General features: G+C 44.3%; 1 protein-coding gene across 1 annotated transcript in view; it reads left to right on the top strand.

Annotated features, from left to right (window-relative positions):
• The first annotated feature begins 4,387 nt into the window (after positions 1-4,387).
• The window catches only part of MTA2 (metastasis associated 1 family member 2), a 1,757,597-nt gene continuing 1,745,310 nt past the window's right edge, over positions 4,388-16,674 (top strand). The window contains exon 1 of the mRNA XM_044075372.1: positions 4,388-4,505. Within this exon, the coding sequence (XP_043931307.1) occupies positions 4,388-4,505 (118 nt within the window). The remainder of the gene's footprint in view (positions 4,506-16,674) is intronic.

Raw genomic sequence — 16,674 nt, 5'->3', positions numbered from 1 at the left:
GCCCATAAAACGGTTTAAAAAAGGGGGCAAACCCCCAAAATTCCTTAAAACAAAACCCCTTCCTTTTTTGCAAGGGAATAGAGAAAAGGCATTACTGATATCAATTACAGAAAAGTAGTTATCCGCTGGAAGGATATCGCTCAGCAGAATAGACGGATCCGGACTATGGGGCCCGAGGTACCACCGCTGGCATTTATTGCCTGTAAGTCTTGTACCATCCTCCATGTCCCATCCGGTTTTTTACTGGAAATAAGGGCGATTACACGGTGAGTCTGTGCACAGAATTAATACTCCAGCTTTCAAAAGTGCTGTGATTACCGGTAAAATGCCCTCCTCTGCCTTTCTGCTCAAGGATACTGCCGCTTATGAGGTCTAAATTCTGACTTGGGTGTAATCTTCACCTGTCCTGCCGCTCTAATCAGTCCGATATCGTGCTGACACTACAATAATTTTGAGTTTGGAATCATCTGCAATTGAGATTCTTCCATGGGGGTAAGGAGACATAGTCATAATGTCCCAGGATTGTATCGGTTTGTCTTCCCTGAGGTGCACGGTCGGTCTGGCTTGTGTAACCCAGTTAAGTTTTTGAACCTGAATGCCCTTACCTGCCAACTGTTCTGGTGTCCATCCTACCCATTCAGTTATTTTCTTACCCACGAGGTACCATGACATTCCTTTACCCTCCGTGACTGAAATATGTGTGGTTAATTCATTCTTATACAGCAGCTGCATATCCCTTGTAAGGCTACATGTGACTGCAGAATTACCTAGTGTGTCCCAAAAAAGGCTATGCAATACTAGTTTGGTGACTTTAAAACTAAGAAATTTCTTTTCATATTCTAAATAAGGTCCGCACATCTTCTGTAATACATTGTGCAATGTAATGGATCTGACACCTTCGGATTAGTTATGCCGTATTTGCTTAATGCCAAATTTGTAAGAGCCGTCACTACACTCTGGGGCCTGTCTCTATCAAATCATTACTATACCAGTAATGTAGATCTCCCGCCCCTCTAATAGCATTGCACTATTCAGTTCTATTCTCCTTGCCACCATCCCCGTGGAGGTTGGGACGGCTGCTATACCGAACACTTGCATTAAATCTCTTCCTAGTAAATGTACTGGGCAGATTTCTGAAATTATTACCGGAACCGTATGGTTTGGTTCGCCTCTGGGTCGGTAAACCACAGAGGTTTGGACAATGGCTCTTTGTAACACGACCATTTGCTGCTTTTACAAGCACATATTCATCCGAGGTAACATCGGATGATATGGCAGTACTTCTGACTAACGCTCGAGAAGCCCCTGAGTCACAAAGAAATTCTATGTCTCGCCCTCAACTTGCAATGTGATCACTGGTTGGGATTCCAATTGCATAGTTGATGCTAGTGCTGTTAGATTTACCATTTGATATTTCTCATTTTCTGCCATTTCCTGTCCCCACCCATCGCCTTCACTTGTACCTACTTCCCCATTCTCACTTTCTTCTTCTTCCTCATACCCTCCATCTACGCCTTTTGACCATCATATAGTCATGCGGTACCACCGAAGCAACCATCGGTTTCTCCGGTCCTCTGCAATCTCTGGCGACATGTCCTTTCTTACCGCACTTAAAACACTCCCCTCTTTGCCTACCCTCAAATCCTCAGAATGACTTATGCCTCCCGCCCTCGCCCTCTTCCCCTGCCACGCCTCTTCACATTTGCGGAACCTTGAACTAACATTAAAGTTCCATCTTCACTAACTGTAAAAGTCTGGGCTTTTTATTTTTTTTCCTTCAGGTATTTCTCAGCATGTCTAGCATAATCCATAAGGGGCTGTAGACGCTGTCCTGTGTGTGATCATATGCTTTGTATAAAGTTACCAATGGCTGTCTTGCAGCCCTTTAGGAATGCATTTTTCAGTTGCTGTTCATAGGGCGAGTCATTTGCCTGATTTTCTGCCTTAATCAACCCACTATGAGCATCAAAACATTGTGTGAGACGATGTAGATAATTGTCTACGGTTTCGTCATCTGATTGAACGCATTGATTAATGCAAGTCCAATCTGCTTTGGGCTTCCAATGTTCTTCTATTTTATCTAGGAGAGTCTTTATTCTGGTTCTACACACTTCGAGTTAAACGGCAAGGCTCCCTTCCTCTGGTAGCAGGGTCCCAAGTTCCGCAAATAAGGTGCCAATCAGGTCCTAGGATTTGCCTTATTACTTGTTCAAATTCTACAGCGTTTAATCTATAACTCATTCTCATGCCCCCACGCCTGTACGGAATTTACGATATCTACTTTTGGATGGGGAATCCCTCTACCGCTGGATATCATCACGGGTCCACGGTCGGTAGACCAATATGGTAGACCTCGCCTTCTGCCTGCTTGAGGATTTGCCACTTCTATCAGTGGGTATTCCTCTCCTTCCTGATCTACCTTCTGCTTAATTTTCCAGTCCCCTTCTCTCCTAATACTTCCGCCGTAAGTCAAGAGTGTTGGCAGGCTCTCTGTAATATAATACGTATGGGGACACTCATCAAGCCTGGTATTGCGGTGGGTCCTGGTCGGGGCACCTCAATAACCTGTGCAGGGTCTGGATACTGGATGGGAGGGGCCGAGGGATTCTGGTGACTACGACTGACTATGGAAGTTTCATTATCTTCCTTTTGAACAAAGTACACATCTTTTTCACTTGAATTACCACACCCTATTTTCAAATTTTGTTCCTTATGTTTTTTATTTGCTTCCTCCAGCCATTTCTGTGCCTGGGAATCCCTACCTTCTTTTGCTTCCTTGTCTTATTTCCTGCCTGTTTGCGCAGTAATCTTACTAGATTTTGACATTCTGACTTATTTAAACATCCACTAAACCCATGTTCCTTTTTCCATTTATCTAAATACTTTACATTCTTTGGGTGTAAATCAAACAAACTTTTCATCTTCAGTTTTGTCGCACTTTGGCAACTGGTTCCTGTTCCCATTTCTCTTACGAGAAACTATTCCTGTTCCTGAGATCTCTTGTATATGGAATCTATTCACATATACCCTTATACTTTGAGAAAATTCAATTTCTCCCTTGACTAGTCCCTTAAAATTTAGACAAAAAATTCCAATCAGAAACAACAAAAATAGCTTTTCTTTTGCTTACCTTTGTGATTCCTCCGCCCTGTTTCGCTGCCACCTCACGGATTGAATCTGGAAAGAGTGACTGGCCTCTAATTTCAACCTGTTTCAGTTGGAGGTCTTTCATTCGAGGAGAGCCTGATCTCTCTCCACCCGCGCAGGTTTTCAGCCTCTTTGTTCGATTCAAGGCTGCAGGGGCCGCCTAACGCTAGCCAGTTATGTCGAAAGATTTTACTCTTCTAACATATTCTGGAAGAATCACACCAAGTTCTTGTAAGCAAGTAAAACAGCTTTATTTTACATGCATGGAGATCTGCTACATGATAGTAATATGCCAGCAGTCTGGTTACTTGTACTTTGAGTTCTCCTTATATAGACCCTCCTGCACGTACATACACGTAGCACACAGAACATTCATTAAAATTGATAGTTTGATTACTTGTTTTTACCAGCCAGTACCACAGTTATTCTTGCACCATTAACTTTATCAGCAGTTTAAGATTAACTCCTGCATTCCTCAGTGATCAACATTTTCCAGAACATTTCAGTTTGCACGCAGTGAACATTTTTCTGCTTTAACCCTTTAAATACAGAATACAAAATATGTTGACTTCAGTATTTTTCCACACATGGCCTCTGTGATACTAATGCCTTTTACACAAGCACCTTTCTTGAGTTGAGCCCCTTAAAGTCAAAGTACTTGTATTAAATCTTAAGTATGTTTCAGTGAGTTTTGAGTTTTTCATTAAAAATATTAGTGTGCTTAGTACTTATTGACTTTTTGAATGTCTTTTATAGTGTTTTATTTTTTGCTTTGCTTCAAAGCTGTATTTAAGATGTATTCTCTACTGCCTGAGATATTAGTAGCTTATTGTACATGACTCACTTTTTTTTGTAAGGTGTCCAACCACAAAATGCTGCGCAGACCTTTATTGTACAACCTTCCTTTCTAGGTGTATTTCTTCCAAGGTTACCAGTAAGTGTTGGTTACTTGTCTAGATAGCAATGCTGTACTTTGTGGCTTTTTGTCCTGGGCCTCCAGTGAAAAATGGGCTTCAGTCAAAAAAAAAATAGTTCAAATGCAATAAAAATTTGCAGATAACATTTTACATATGAACATAAATGCACTGCAAGAGCAAATTGCTGCAAAATAGACTGTTTAAAGATCTGGGACGTTTGCATGTTATTGCAAAGAGTAGAATGTCATTAGTTCTGTAGTGCTAACAAATGAGTAAATGTCCTTGTCATTTGCATCTCCCTTCCAGTAAAGTACAGTACTGGTATGCCTTTTTTTTTTTTTCCTCAGACAGCTAATGGGAATGTGGAAGCCAAAGTAGTTTGTTTATTTCGAAGAAGGGATATTTCCGGTAGCTTGAACAGTCTTGCAGACAGTAATGCACGTGAGTATATTTCTAGCTGAGCTTAAGTGAGGATTGTGCTGGAAATGTAGTTTTATTGCAGTATTTTGTTTTACCTGCTGTTGATTCACACCTATTACTTGGCAAGTAATCTCTCATGTTTTTCTTTTATGTAATGTTTTTCCTATCATGTAATTTGCAGCAGGACTTGGGGGTGGGGTGCTTGCACAAGCATGCAACACTTAATGGCTCCTTCCATTGCCAGACTTTATTGTAGCCTTTTCAACTCCTTAAATTGTTAAACAGCTAGTATTTCAAGAATACTTGCATTATGAAGGACTATGATAGTATTTATCACAAAGGCCCCTATCCAGGTTGTGCATAGAGTTTCTTACCCCATTCTTCTGATCAAAACATGTGTTCATCTATGAAAGTAGGACAAACCCTGCCCACTTTCTGTAGAACAGTATAATTCAGAAAAAAATGACTGCCTTTGTCTCCTTTGTCATAAAAAATACACTGAACCCACAGATATTGCCAACATTCTGGCTGACAGGTTCTGTGCAAATTTCTCCCCTCCCTCACCCCCAAAAGAAGAAATACTTATCCCAGCTGAATGTAATCTCCCTGTCATCTCAGATGTCCAAGTGAGAACCGCCCTAAACAAAGCTAAAAACACAGCATCAATGGGACCTGACAGTATCCCGGGTTGCGTGTTACGTGAACTCCAAGAGGAGCTAAACCCACACACAAAAATGCTGTTTAACCTTAGCCTTACTTCAGGATATGTACCTGAACAGTGGCGTACAGCAACAGTGGTCCCACTCCACAAAGGGTGTACCTCTACAGACCCTGGAAACTACCGCCCCATAAGCTTAACCAGCCTGGTCTGCAAAGCTATGGAAAGAATCATTATGGAACTCATAAACAGAGACATAGGGGACCTACAGACACTTGACCCCACCCAGTTCGGCTTTGTAAAGGGCAGATCCTGCTTTTTGAACCTGGTTGACATTTTCGAAACAGTCACTAGAGCCATTGATGAGGGCAAAGCAGTCCATACAGCCTACCTGGACTTGGCTAAGGCCTTCGACACAATACCCCACTCAGGCATCATAGATAAGCTCAACAGCTTAAACGTAAACCCGTATGTCACCAGATGGGTTGCAAACTGGCTAAAGGGCAGAACCCATAAGGTTAAAATCGCTGGAGCAATGTCAGACTCAAAGCCAGTCACAAGTGGTGTCCCACAGGGATCTGTCCTGGGGCCCCTCTTGTTCGGCATTTATTTCTCAGATGTTAAAGCAAACATGGGAGGGTTGTGGCTGACAAAGTTCTCAGATGACTGCAAACTAGGCGCCATAGTCGATACACCAGCGGACACACACATCCTACAAAAAGGCCTCACAGAAACGGACAACTGGTGCCGGAGTCACAGCCTTAAACTAAATGCCAAAAAATGTATAGTCATCCCCTTTGGGAAAAACAAAGTACCCACAAATTATCAGATAGACAGCAACCCACTGAGTACGGAAAAAGTAATCAGAGACCTAGGGACCCAAGTCGACAGCGACCTCTCATTTGACACCCACGTTGCCAAAGTGGTTAGAAAAACATTCTACCTTGCGCACCTCATCATGAAGGGATTCGCATCCAGATCCAGGGATTTCATTGTACCCCTATACTCCTCCCTCATCAGACCCATGATTGAGTACAATGCCCCATTTGGTATGTACCTCACCCGGCATTTGCAACAGCTGGAGAGACCACAAAAGTACCTCACCAAGAGGATCAAGGGTCTCCAACATATGTCTTATTCTGTCAGACTAAAGAAACTTCAGCTCTATTCAGTAGAATACCGCCTGCTCAGAGGTGATCTCTGCCTGACGTACAAGGCCATGTCCAATCAGGATCTGATGGACATGCTCCACCTCAAAAGATCCAAATCCACCAGGACCACGAGAGCTAAAGACTTGAACCTCGGCACAAGTATGAATAGGACATGCTGGAGGGATAGATTCATAACCCAGAGGCTTCCCATGCTTTGGAACAGGATCCCAGTTCGTATTAGGCGGAGTCCCGAGAAATCTTGATGAATGGATGGGAGATCGTAATTTTACCCCAGGGGCTCACATCTGTCACTGCTAGACAGGGGCACAGTAAACTAATTCTATTATATAAGGGGACCTTCATTGTGTCACTACTAGACAGAGGCACAGTATTCTAATTTTATTCTGTACATTTTTGTACCACTTCATGGGGTGGCAAAAGCCACGTCACTATGGCTAGGCTTACAAATGCCCTAGGGCAGATAGCCTAGTACTATACTATGAAACTATGAAGCAAATCTGTTGTAGGGCATGTCGGAGCCCATTCCATTCATGCCACTGCAGCCTTCCTTAGAGAGCTCAGCACACAAGTTTTTCTGGAAGCTGTGGCTTGGATCGCTGTTCACAACTTCTCTTGGACATTAAAGTTTTTGTGGTAGTTTCTATGGCTAGGGTAAGATTTACTTCTGCTTTCCTGAAGGGTGTTCTATCCTAATTATGTCCTCAACTACTTTAAATCTTTAGTCTTTGGGATTCTTTATGAAAGTCACAGTTGCATTCCTGAATACTGTTAGCACAGTATAGTTGAGTTAGGAATTTGAAATAACTCTGATATTAAAGTAGATTCACTGCTGAGTCCAGCTGCCCTCCTTCCTAACCCTTTTTTTTTTCTTCTGTCTGTCTGCGTCCCTGTCTGTTTCATAGCCATTACATCCTGCTTTGAGGAAGCTTCCTAGTTTTTCATCTGTGCCTTCCTTTCTTCCTTGCCCAGGCCCTCCTCACTCTTTCTTTTTTACTTGAACCTACTGTCTGGAAAAGGTAATTGTGGACCACTGAGGTGAACGTGGGGCACAGAGGATTGTTACCATCTGGCCTACTAGGGCTTTTGGTGTAGGGGTAGTCTAATCTTTCTTTTGCTAGGCAATAAAGATCTAAAGGCATTGAACTGTGCAGTTCTTATACGATGAATATCCTTGGTCAGTTATGACAGGAATCTTGTTGAGGCCCAAAGAAGGTTGAGCTCTGGAAGTCATGCAGTCCAGTTGGGCTTGGTTGCAAATGGGACTCTCAAAAATCGCAACTGCAGCATTGAATCTACTCTAACATCTAGCTTTATGGTAAGGTTCTAACATAGCTATACTTGTTTCCCTCCTGGAAATATCCATGAGAAGGGAGAGTCCACAGTGCCATTACTAGTGGACCTTGTATATTAGAGGATACCCCTCATACACAACAACAAATTTTATTCCCCCTGGTACTGCACTAGTGTCCATGATTTTCCAGTACTTGGGTAAGACGTTCAGTGCAAGAGTAGTCTATGCTTTCATAGAAGTAAACCTTTTTGGTCATCTCAGCCTTCCTGCTGGTGGATCCACCTTGGCATAACTCCCACTGGTCAAATAGTTCCAAAAGGAAGTATTGAACATTAAACCTAAAATGGATCCTTGAAAAACTGACCCAGTCTTTTAAACCTACAGTCACCATCAAGTACTTGACATGGAAAATAACCCTGCTGGTAACTGCCATCTTGGCCAGGAGACTCTTAAATGCAAGCTAGTTTGTAAAAAGTAAAAGATTTATTTTTTTCTAAAGGACAGGAATAAATCCCTCACTTATGTTAAAGGTAGTAATTGATTTTTCCATCAGTCAAGCTGTCTCACTAGTTATCATCTTAAGTCAGAAAACGAGTGGAGAATGCTGCATTTTTTGTATAGTCACAGACAACTGAGATTATTTGCACAGAACCAAAGACAAGCTCCAACCAGTTTGTCTGCACAGGAAAGGAGGTGAAAGAAGTATCAAAACAATTTCTTAGTGGCTAGCTCACTGTTCTGCTATTCCTCCCAGGGTAAGAAACTTGAAAGCTCTGTTAGAGTTGATAGGAGCATGACCATAATGGTGGCCTTTCATAAGAGTACCACTACATATTTTAGAGGCTCATCTATCTGAACTGTGTCAAAATATTACACGTTGGATGTTTCTTCCAGGAAAACAACTTGGCTTTGCTGTAGCAGTATTGCAGTGTGTGATGCAATCCAGCCAATGCCATCCCATCTGCCTGCATTATGGGATAGAGCATTGGACATAGCCCCATAGTCAGGACTACTGCAGCCATTGCACAAATGTGCAAGTGCTTACTTTAATAGCACTGTAAATGGTGATCTACTGTAATATTTCCTTCTCATTGATCCCCTCTTTATTTTGCGGCATCCTTGTCTGGGTTAGGGATACTGTTATCTTTAGCGTATTACATTCGCTTTCCCCTTATATGCCTTTGGTGTGTTCAGGGCTGAGCAAATCCATTGCTGCCATCCTTCCCCTTTTAAATGAAATGCACGCCATTACGGAAAATTATAAAATTATTGGAGTTATCTTCAGAGCATAAGTAAAGCTTTTGAATGTGTTGATCGCAGCCTGATTATGGAAATGCAGATTTTCTGATTAAGTATGCCTGTGGTTTGCTAATTTTACTTAAACTATCAAACCTTCGTCATTGGTTCAGACCTATTAAAACTAATAAAAACCACCTGCTGTAAAGGAATTCCCCAGGACTCTGTTCCTAAACCTTTGTTTTCTTTGTTAACCTTCCCTCAGAGCAGTCTGATCTAAGCTGTCTTTAGGCAAGTGCTAGATGTCCATCTATTCCTATGTTGCAGAATTCTTAGTGTGGGATTTCCTGCCTCAGGCGACCCGAACGCCTGCTCCTATACAAGAAGCCTGGCTACTGTAGGTGGCGTGGTACGTCACATGTAGGGCCATAAACCAGGGACCATAAATGTGATGTGTGCATGCACAGATCTCGGAACATTTCAGCTGCAGTTGACGTTCCATCAATCGCTTAACTCCTTTACTTGAAGACTTCTAAAGCTAAGAACCCCGTTGGGGATTTTTGCCTTTATTTGCTTGAGCTTGGTTTGCTGTAGTTACAGTTAGCCGATGTCAGCTGAGAAGGGTAAATGCCAATGCGGGTGCCAGATGCCGCATAAAGATACGCATGGCTGTTGCCTCTTTTGTTTAGACCACGACCATACCACTTGCTCCATTTGTCAATTCTTTGTGCCCAAGACCCTCCGTAGCCATCTGGCCACCCTTAACTTATACTTAGAAAACCAGAGGCTCAGAAAACTTGCTCTCGGGATGGATCCCGAATTGGTTGCTCTGGAACCACCACATAAAAAGGCCAGGGTTTACAGGCCTACTTCCTCTGCCATTCTGCCATCGGATGTCCCACCAGCTTCCGATATAGGGGTTGAGGGACGTCCGACAGAACAGTCTACTTCACCTCCCCTCAAGGAAGCTGTTCGGAAGTTACGGCCAGCGTATCCACGGAGGTGGTCCTGATGTCAGTCCCTTCCGATGTCGAGGGGGAACCAGATATTGTCAGAAGACCGACCGGGATACCACTGCCTAAAACCTCTACAGTTTCCCAGGCCATCCCTGAGGCATACGCCTGTAAAAAGAAAACAAAAAGCAAAACACCTGACTCCACCTTCTGGAGGAGTCCTAGACTGGCAGTCTTTTACCAGCTCCTTGATGCAGGCCTTCATGGCTCTTTGGCTCACAGCCACTTCCCCTTCCACTATTCCAGTGCTTAGTCCCAGGCCTGCTTCTGACACTTCTCTCCCTTTGCCTACTGCCCAAGAAGGAGAGGAAGAACAGAAACCCTACTACTTATTTTCTGGTGAATCAGTCTCCTATTCTCACAAATTACCTCCCCTCTTGAATACTGTTCCCCAGATGAGGAATCCGTAGAAGGCGACCCTTCTCCAGAGGACATCACCTTTGGGGAGACTATCACAGAAATGAAAGAATGCTTTAAATGGGACACTTCCCAACTGACTGACGCCCAAAAGAGTTACTTTGACGCCCAAAAGAGTTACTTTGAACTCCTCCAAGTGGAATCTCCTTTGGCTTCAGCCATCCCACCTGTCATCCCTGCCTACCTCGATGCTTTCACCTTAGCATCAAAGAACTCCGACTCTACCCGCGGCCCCTAAGAGACCTGTCAGGTTCTACAAAGTTCCTAGTAAAGCTCCTGGCAGACCCTGCTGTAATTACTGTATCCCATGATAAGCAATCTAGACTGATTCCTTCAGCATCATTTCTGCCCACTGATAAGTATAGCAAAAGCATGGACAGGATAGGAAAAGAGGTTTACATCTCCTCCACCCTAGCTTTCCAAGAAATCAACCATCAAACCCATATGATTAAGTATGCCTTGGGACGTAGTCTCTCAAGCATCTACTCTCCTGGCATCCACCCCTGATTGTCACACCAAATCTGAGATAGCATCTAAAGTATCCCTTCCTTCCTAGGTAGCCAAACATTCTATTAGATGCAGTTACAATGCAGCAAAGGCCTCTGCTAGGTCTGCTGATTCTGCATCAGTACTCTGCAGATACTCTTGGCTGTGTCTCTAATCCCTACCAGAGGATTTAAAGTCCAAAATCCTAGATGCCCCATTAGACCACAACCCTCCTGTTTGGTAAACGGAGTGCAGACCTGTCCAAAAATCTGCAGAAAAAAGAAAGGGGCTTTAGGACATCGAGCACTTGCATGTGTCCCCCATCCCTAAATACTACAGGAATTACCCGGCTAAGACTACCTTTGTCAGGAGGCCACCCTCCTCTGTTACCCCTTCCTCTTCAGGTATAGGAGGCAAACTCTTACAGACCAGTTACCTCACAATCCAGTCAAAGACCGCCTTTTCAGGATAGAAGTGGACCCAACAATGCGTGACTGCCTTGCCCAACTTCCCTTGTCAGCTTGCCTTTCCCACTGCCTTCCCATTTGGAAATCCATCACATCAGACTGCTGGGTACTGGCCATCTCCACAAATAAATATTTTCTTTCTTGGAAGGAAAACCCCCTTCCAAGGGGAATCCCCCCCCCCCCCAAAAAAAAATCAACTCCACCTCTTCCCTCACAATACTGCAAGACCTTCTGAGATTAGGAACCATAGAACCTGTCCCTCCAGGCCAGGAAGGAAAAGGCTTCTACTAGAGACATTTTCTGGTCCCCAAACAAAAGATGGCACTTGGAGACCAGTGCTATCCTTTCTAAACCTTTTCCTAAAAGTTTCATCATTCAGAATGTTATCCCTTCAAACCCTTCCTTTATTGCCAGCCCAGACCTTTATGGCCACACTAGACCTAAAGGAAGCGTATCTCCATATTCCCTCAAAACCCTCCAACAGAAAATTCTTGCATTTCACTGACCCCTGCTCTCATTTTTAATTTACAGCCTTGCCTTTTGGTTTGTGTACTGCACCCAGGGTATTTACAAAATACCTAGCCCCAGCCATAGCTTTCTGCACAACCAAAGGTGCCCAAATCTACCCCTGCCTAGACTACATCCTCATTCTAGCAGAAAGAGGACACCCTCCAGAATCATCTGGGGTTCTCCACTTCCCTACTTCACAGCTTGGGATTCCCCCTCAACCTCTTAAAATCATCCTTAGTCCTTCAGGGCAAGGTCTTTCCAGGCTGCAGGTTCAGAACAGACCTGATGTGGGATTTCCTCTCCCAAGACAAAGACCCGTCACTCTCCACTCACTTTCAAAGCCTATTACAGGTTCATCAGATATCTGCAGGACTATTCCTGCAGATCCTAGGACTCATGACAGCCACCATCTCAATGCTGCCCCTAGCCAGAATGTACATGCAAAAACTGCATTGGTACTTGAAAAATGTGTGGTCACAACACCAGCATTCCCTAGAGCAACAACTTACCCTCCTGCCTTGCCTAAAAGCAGAACTAATGTAGTGGATCCATCAAATACTTCTGAACCCAGGCCTTCCACTACAACCACCCTCCCCAACCCAACATATGCATACAGATGCATCAGACCTAGGGTGGGGGGGGCTACCATGAAAGGTTTCATGGTACAGGCTTGGAATCTTACCCTCCAAAAGAAACTTATGTGAGGGAAATGACTGCAGTTCTAGCTCTGAAAGCCTTCCTTCCTATCCTTCAACTGGGCTCCCTTCAGATATTCACAGACAGCACCACAGTCATGTGGTATCAACAAACTGAGAGGGACCCAAGGCCAACCTCCTTTGTCGGATAACACTACAAATTTGAGACCTCCCCTCTAGGCACAACTTAATCTTGCAAGCAGCTTACATCCCCTTTCAGGACACCAAATGAGCAGATTCTCAGTAGAACATACTCTCTCTACAGCACGAGTGGATGTTGAACAGGTATACCTTTCTAGACATTGGCCAGCTGTGGGGCACACACCAGGTACCGTTTGCCTCTCCTCAGAACAGACAGTTAAAAACATTTTGCACCAAGGACCACTCTCCACTTGCTTTGGAGGGTAGATGCCTTCAGCATTCCAATGAAGGGATGGTTTCTAAATGCTTTCCCACCCTTCCCTCTCATTCATATAATCCTCCTGAAAATCAGGAAGGACAAACCAAAACTCTTGCTGGGTCCCCCTACTTTAATTAGCCAAGGGCAATCACCACAAGTTACCTTACAAGGTGGACCTTCTTACAAACAAAAGGGAACTCTAATTCATCCTCACCAGCAAATGCTAGGCCTTGCACTCTGGGTGATTAAACTTCTAATCCCTTTCAGACACTACTCTGAGGGCATGCTTTTAGTTCTGAGGGAGGCCAGGAAAAAAGAAGTTGTGTACTCACCATAATGTTCCATGCGAGTTGTTCCTCTCACCTTCATTCTTAACTGATGGGTTCGGAGCCGATCCTCTCCTCCGACTCAGCCAGTGTGCAAAAGCTCAAGGTCTTCAGCCAGCTCGTGGCCTACTCCCTATTCCATGGTGCACTGGTGCTTCCCTCAGATCTTGTTTGCTGCCAACTAATGGAAGTAGAAAGAATTTCTAGTAGTATCGAGAATTGACCAGACAAGGACGTACACAGACATGACTTGACCCAACTTCTAGGTCCCCAAGACAGAACTGGAAGGGGGGTTAGGAGGGTGGGATGTAAGAATGAAGACGAGTGGAACAACTCACATGGAACGTTATTGTGAGTGCATAACTTCTTTGTGAAGTTGCTCCATCTCACCTCCATTCTTAATGATAGGTTAGTGTTCCAAGCACCATCTTTCTCTGGTGGCTCATGGAAGTATATTCCTCTGGACAGTGAAACCAAAAGAAGTCCTGTCCCTGGAGGCCCTATCTACTGTTGTAATGAAGGTATGAGGCCTAGACCACGTGGCTGCTGCACAGATGGAATCTACTGGTAGTTTGGCTAGAAAGACTGAAGATGTGGAAACGGCCCTAGTTGAGTGGTCCTTTACTTTTTGATGTAGTGGCGAATGAACAGAGCTGTAAGTAAGAGATGCAGTCAGATAACCGTTTTGATAAGGTGGATTTAACCCCTGGGACACTTGTTTTTGAATCCGAGAATGAAACAGAGCTGCTCTGATTTTCTAAAGTCCTTGGTCCTATGCAAATAGAATCGAAGCTGCCTGTGTACATCTAGCTTGTGCAGCATGTACTCCATCTTATTAGTGTATTTCAGGGGGAAAAAATGGAATTTCTGTAGTCTGACCTCTCAGCAGACCTGAGGTGATGATGGGTTTGTCCTAAGGGATACTCTCACTATGAAAAATCATATATGGGGTTGTAATGGACAAGGCCTGAAGCTCTGAAACCCTTCGAGCAGAAGTAATAGCTACTAAAAATATCGTTTTCCATGATGGGTACTTCAGATCACAAGGTGTGAGGCTGGTTCAAACTGGGGTAGGATTATCCATGAAAGAACAAAATTTAGATTCCTTAGCGTAGCCGGAGATTTAATGGGTGGTCTCAAATGAACAGTACCCTTGAGCCCCTTGATCACCTAGATGAAAGTTAGAGATTGCTGGTAGTTGAACTCTAATGGTTGCTGTAGTTGCGCCTTCATTGAAAAGTTTAGTCAAAAACTCCAAAATGGATGATATTGGAGCTAGATAGGGGTCAATATTGTTCTGAAGCCCCCATGTCGAAAATCTTTTCCATTTAGTAAGGTATAACCTCCTGGTAGATGATTTATAAGAAGATATCAGAATCTGTTGAGCAGTGTCTGAGAGATTCTGGAACCTGGCTATATTTGGAATTGGAGCAGCCAAGCTGTCAATCTTTGGGACTGAAGTGCTGGATGAAGAGCACCTGATGAATGAATCAGATGATCTGGAACTGGGTCCAGGATCCAGGGTTTTTCCAAAAGATGAGGCTGGAGGAAGGGAAACCAAATTTGATGAGGCCAGTAAGGGGCTTATTAGGATGATTATCCTTCCCAGAGTCTTGGCTGTCTGTAAAACTTTGGGTTTGAGTGGAAAAGGTGGAAAAGTATAGAGGAGTCCCGGAGGCCAATTGTGTACAAGCACGTCCCTTGGGGAGTTTCCCGCAGGGGGGATTAGGGCAAAGTAGCTGCTAGATTTCGTGTTTCCTGGGGTTGCAAACAGACTGCAGGAAGGCTGGCCCCATCTAAGGAATATCCTTTCCACTACTTCTTTTTTCAGGGACCACTTGTGAGGTAATTGAATAGCTCTGCTCAGTTTGTCTGCTGTCACATTGGACCTCCCCAGGATGTGTGTCATTATCAGAAAGTGCTGGGTGGATATAGCCCACTGCCGTACTCTTAGGGCCTCTTGACATAGGGGATAAGATCTGGTTCCTCCTTGTTTACGTACCAGACCACTGACATGTCCGTCTGAATTGCAATAGTCACCAGAGGGAAGAGTCTTGAAAGGACTGCAAAACTAAAAAGTACTGGTTTCCTCTCTAGGACATTGAGCCTCGTGTTCCTTCCATGTGCCTTGGGCTGTTCTTCCCTGATGATGCCCCCACCCCATCAGGGAGGCGTGTCTGGTCACAGTGGTGATTGGATTGGGTAGAACAAAGGGGCAAACTATTGTTACTTGATATGTCAGCCACCAGTGAAGGTCCTTGCTGCATGAGTTCATTATTGCAATCTGATGTGACTGAGTTCTTGAAAGGACCATTGCGTGAACAGGAGCCATTGTAGTATACACATATGCATTCAACCTAAAGGTATCGCAAAGTTTGCTGCTGCCAGTGTCCCCAACAATTTGAGTACCATTGAAGCTGAGGCTTACCTGTTTTCGTAGAACACAAACCCTTTCTGGTGGAAGTATTATGGTCATGGTAATGGTGTCTAGATCTGCTTGTATAAAAGCGGTATGATGTTCTTCATCTCACATTGCTGCAGTCCTTACACTTGGGTAATCCGCTGTCCTCGGTCGGCCCGAATATCAAAGTATAAGGCTGACGTCGGTCAAGGCGCATTTGACTGACATCAGGACGTCAGGGTACAAATGCGCATGACCGACGTCATATCCTCAGTCTTTTTTGCCGCATGGTCCGATGCAGAAGCAGCATTGCAAGTGCCGGTTGGCGTTCTGAGATTTTTCGAAGTTTCAGACTGAGTTCAAAGTTGGCTAAGTACCCGTTAGAATATTTTAGTTTTTTCTTGCCTCAGTGATTTACCGGATGTCAGAAAAAGTCAATAATTGCATTTCTTGTGGGAAACAGATACCGCATAGAGATTATCATACTTTGTGTATTCCTTGCTTAGGGCCTGAGCACGACGTTGTTGGCTGTCGCTCTTGTGCTAGATTTAATAAACGCACTATAAAGAGAAGGTTGGATTGTGCAAGGTTAGTCTTTGGGAAGCGGTGCAATTATAAAATGCCGTCGGATGCTCCGACGCCCGCTTCTTCGAAGAAGCGCAAGGACAAAGCAGTTAAGCCTAGGCTAGAAGAACCATCTGTACCGGACGCCGGTTCTTTAGAGGTGTCGGTGGAGCTGGTGGCTCCACCGGAGGTTTCTTTGGGCTCCCAGGGTGAGACTTTATTATTGCAAGATGTGGCCTCTCAGGAGGCAAGTCAGGCTGAGGGGGCTTCTCAGGTTACTATACTCCCCTCCCTTCCTAGGGTGGCTAGGCCCTCTCCTTCTGTTTCAAAGGCTTCTCCCAGGGGCAGGCCAGGTTTAGCTTCAGTTGGTGTTACCCCTAGCTCTTCAGGAACTGTGCCCAAGAAGCATATGCTTAAAATGGCAGAAGATTTGATTACTTTGATTAGGGGTTCTATGCCCCCTCCTGATAAGAGACCTAGGATGGAGCCTGAGCTGGGGGGTTTTGAGCAGGCTTCAGATGTTTCAGAGTCTTCGGCTGAAGACTTGCAGGAGT

This window comes from Protopterus annectens, chromosome 6.part1, assembly GCF_019279795.1.
Source record: "Protopterus annectens isolate FY-2018-M chromosome 6.part1, PAN1.0, whole genome shotgun sequence".
Taxonomy (NCBI): Eukaryota; Metazoa; Chordata; order Ceratodontiformes; family Protopteridae; genus Protopterus; species Protopterus annectens.
This window is presented reverse-complemented; position numbering and strand designations above follow the sequence as displayed.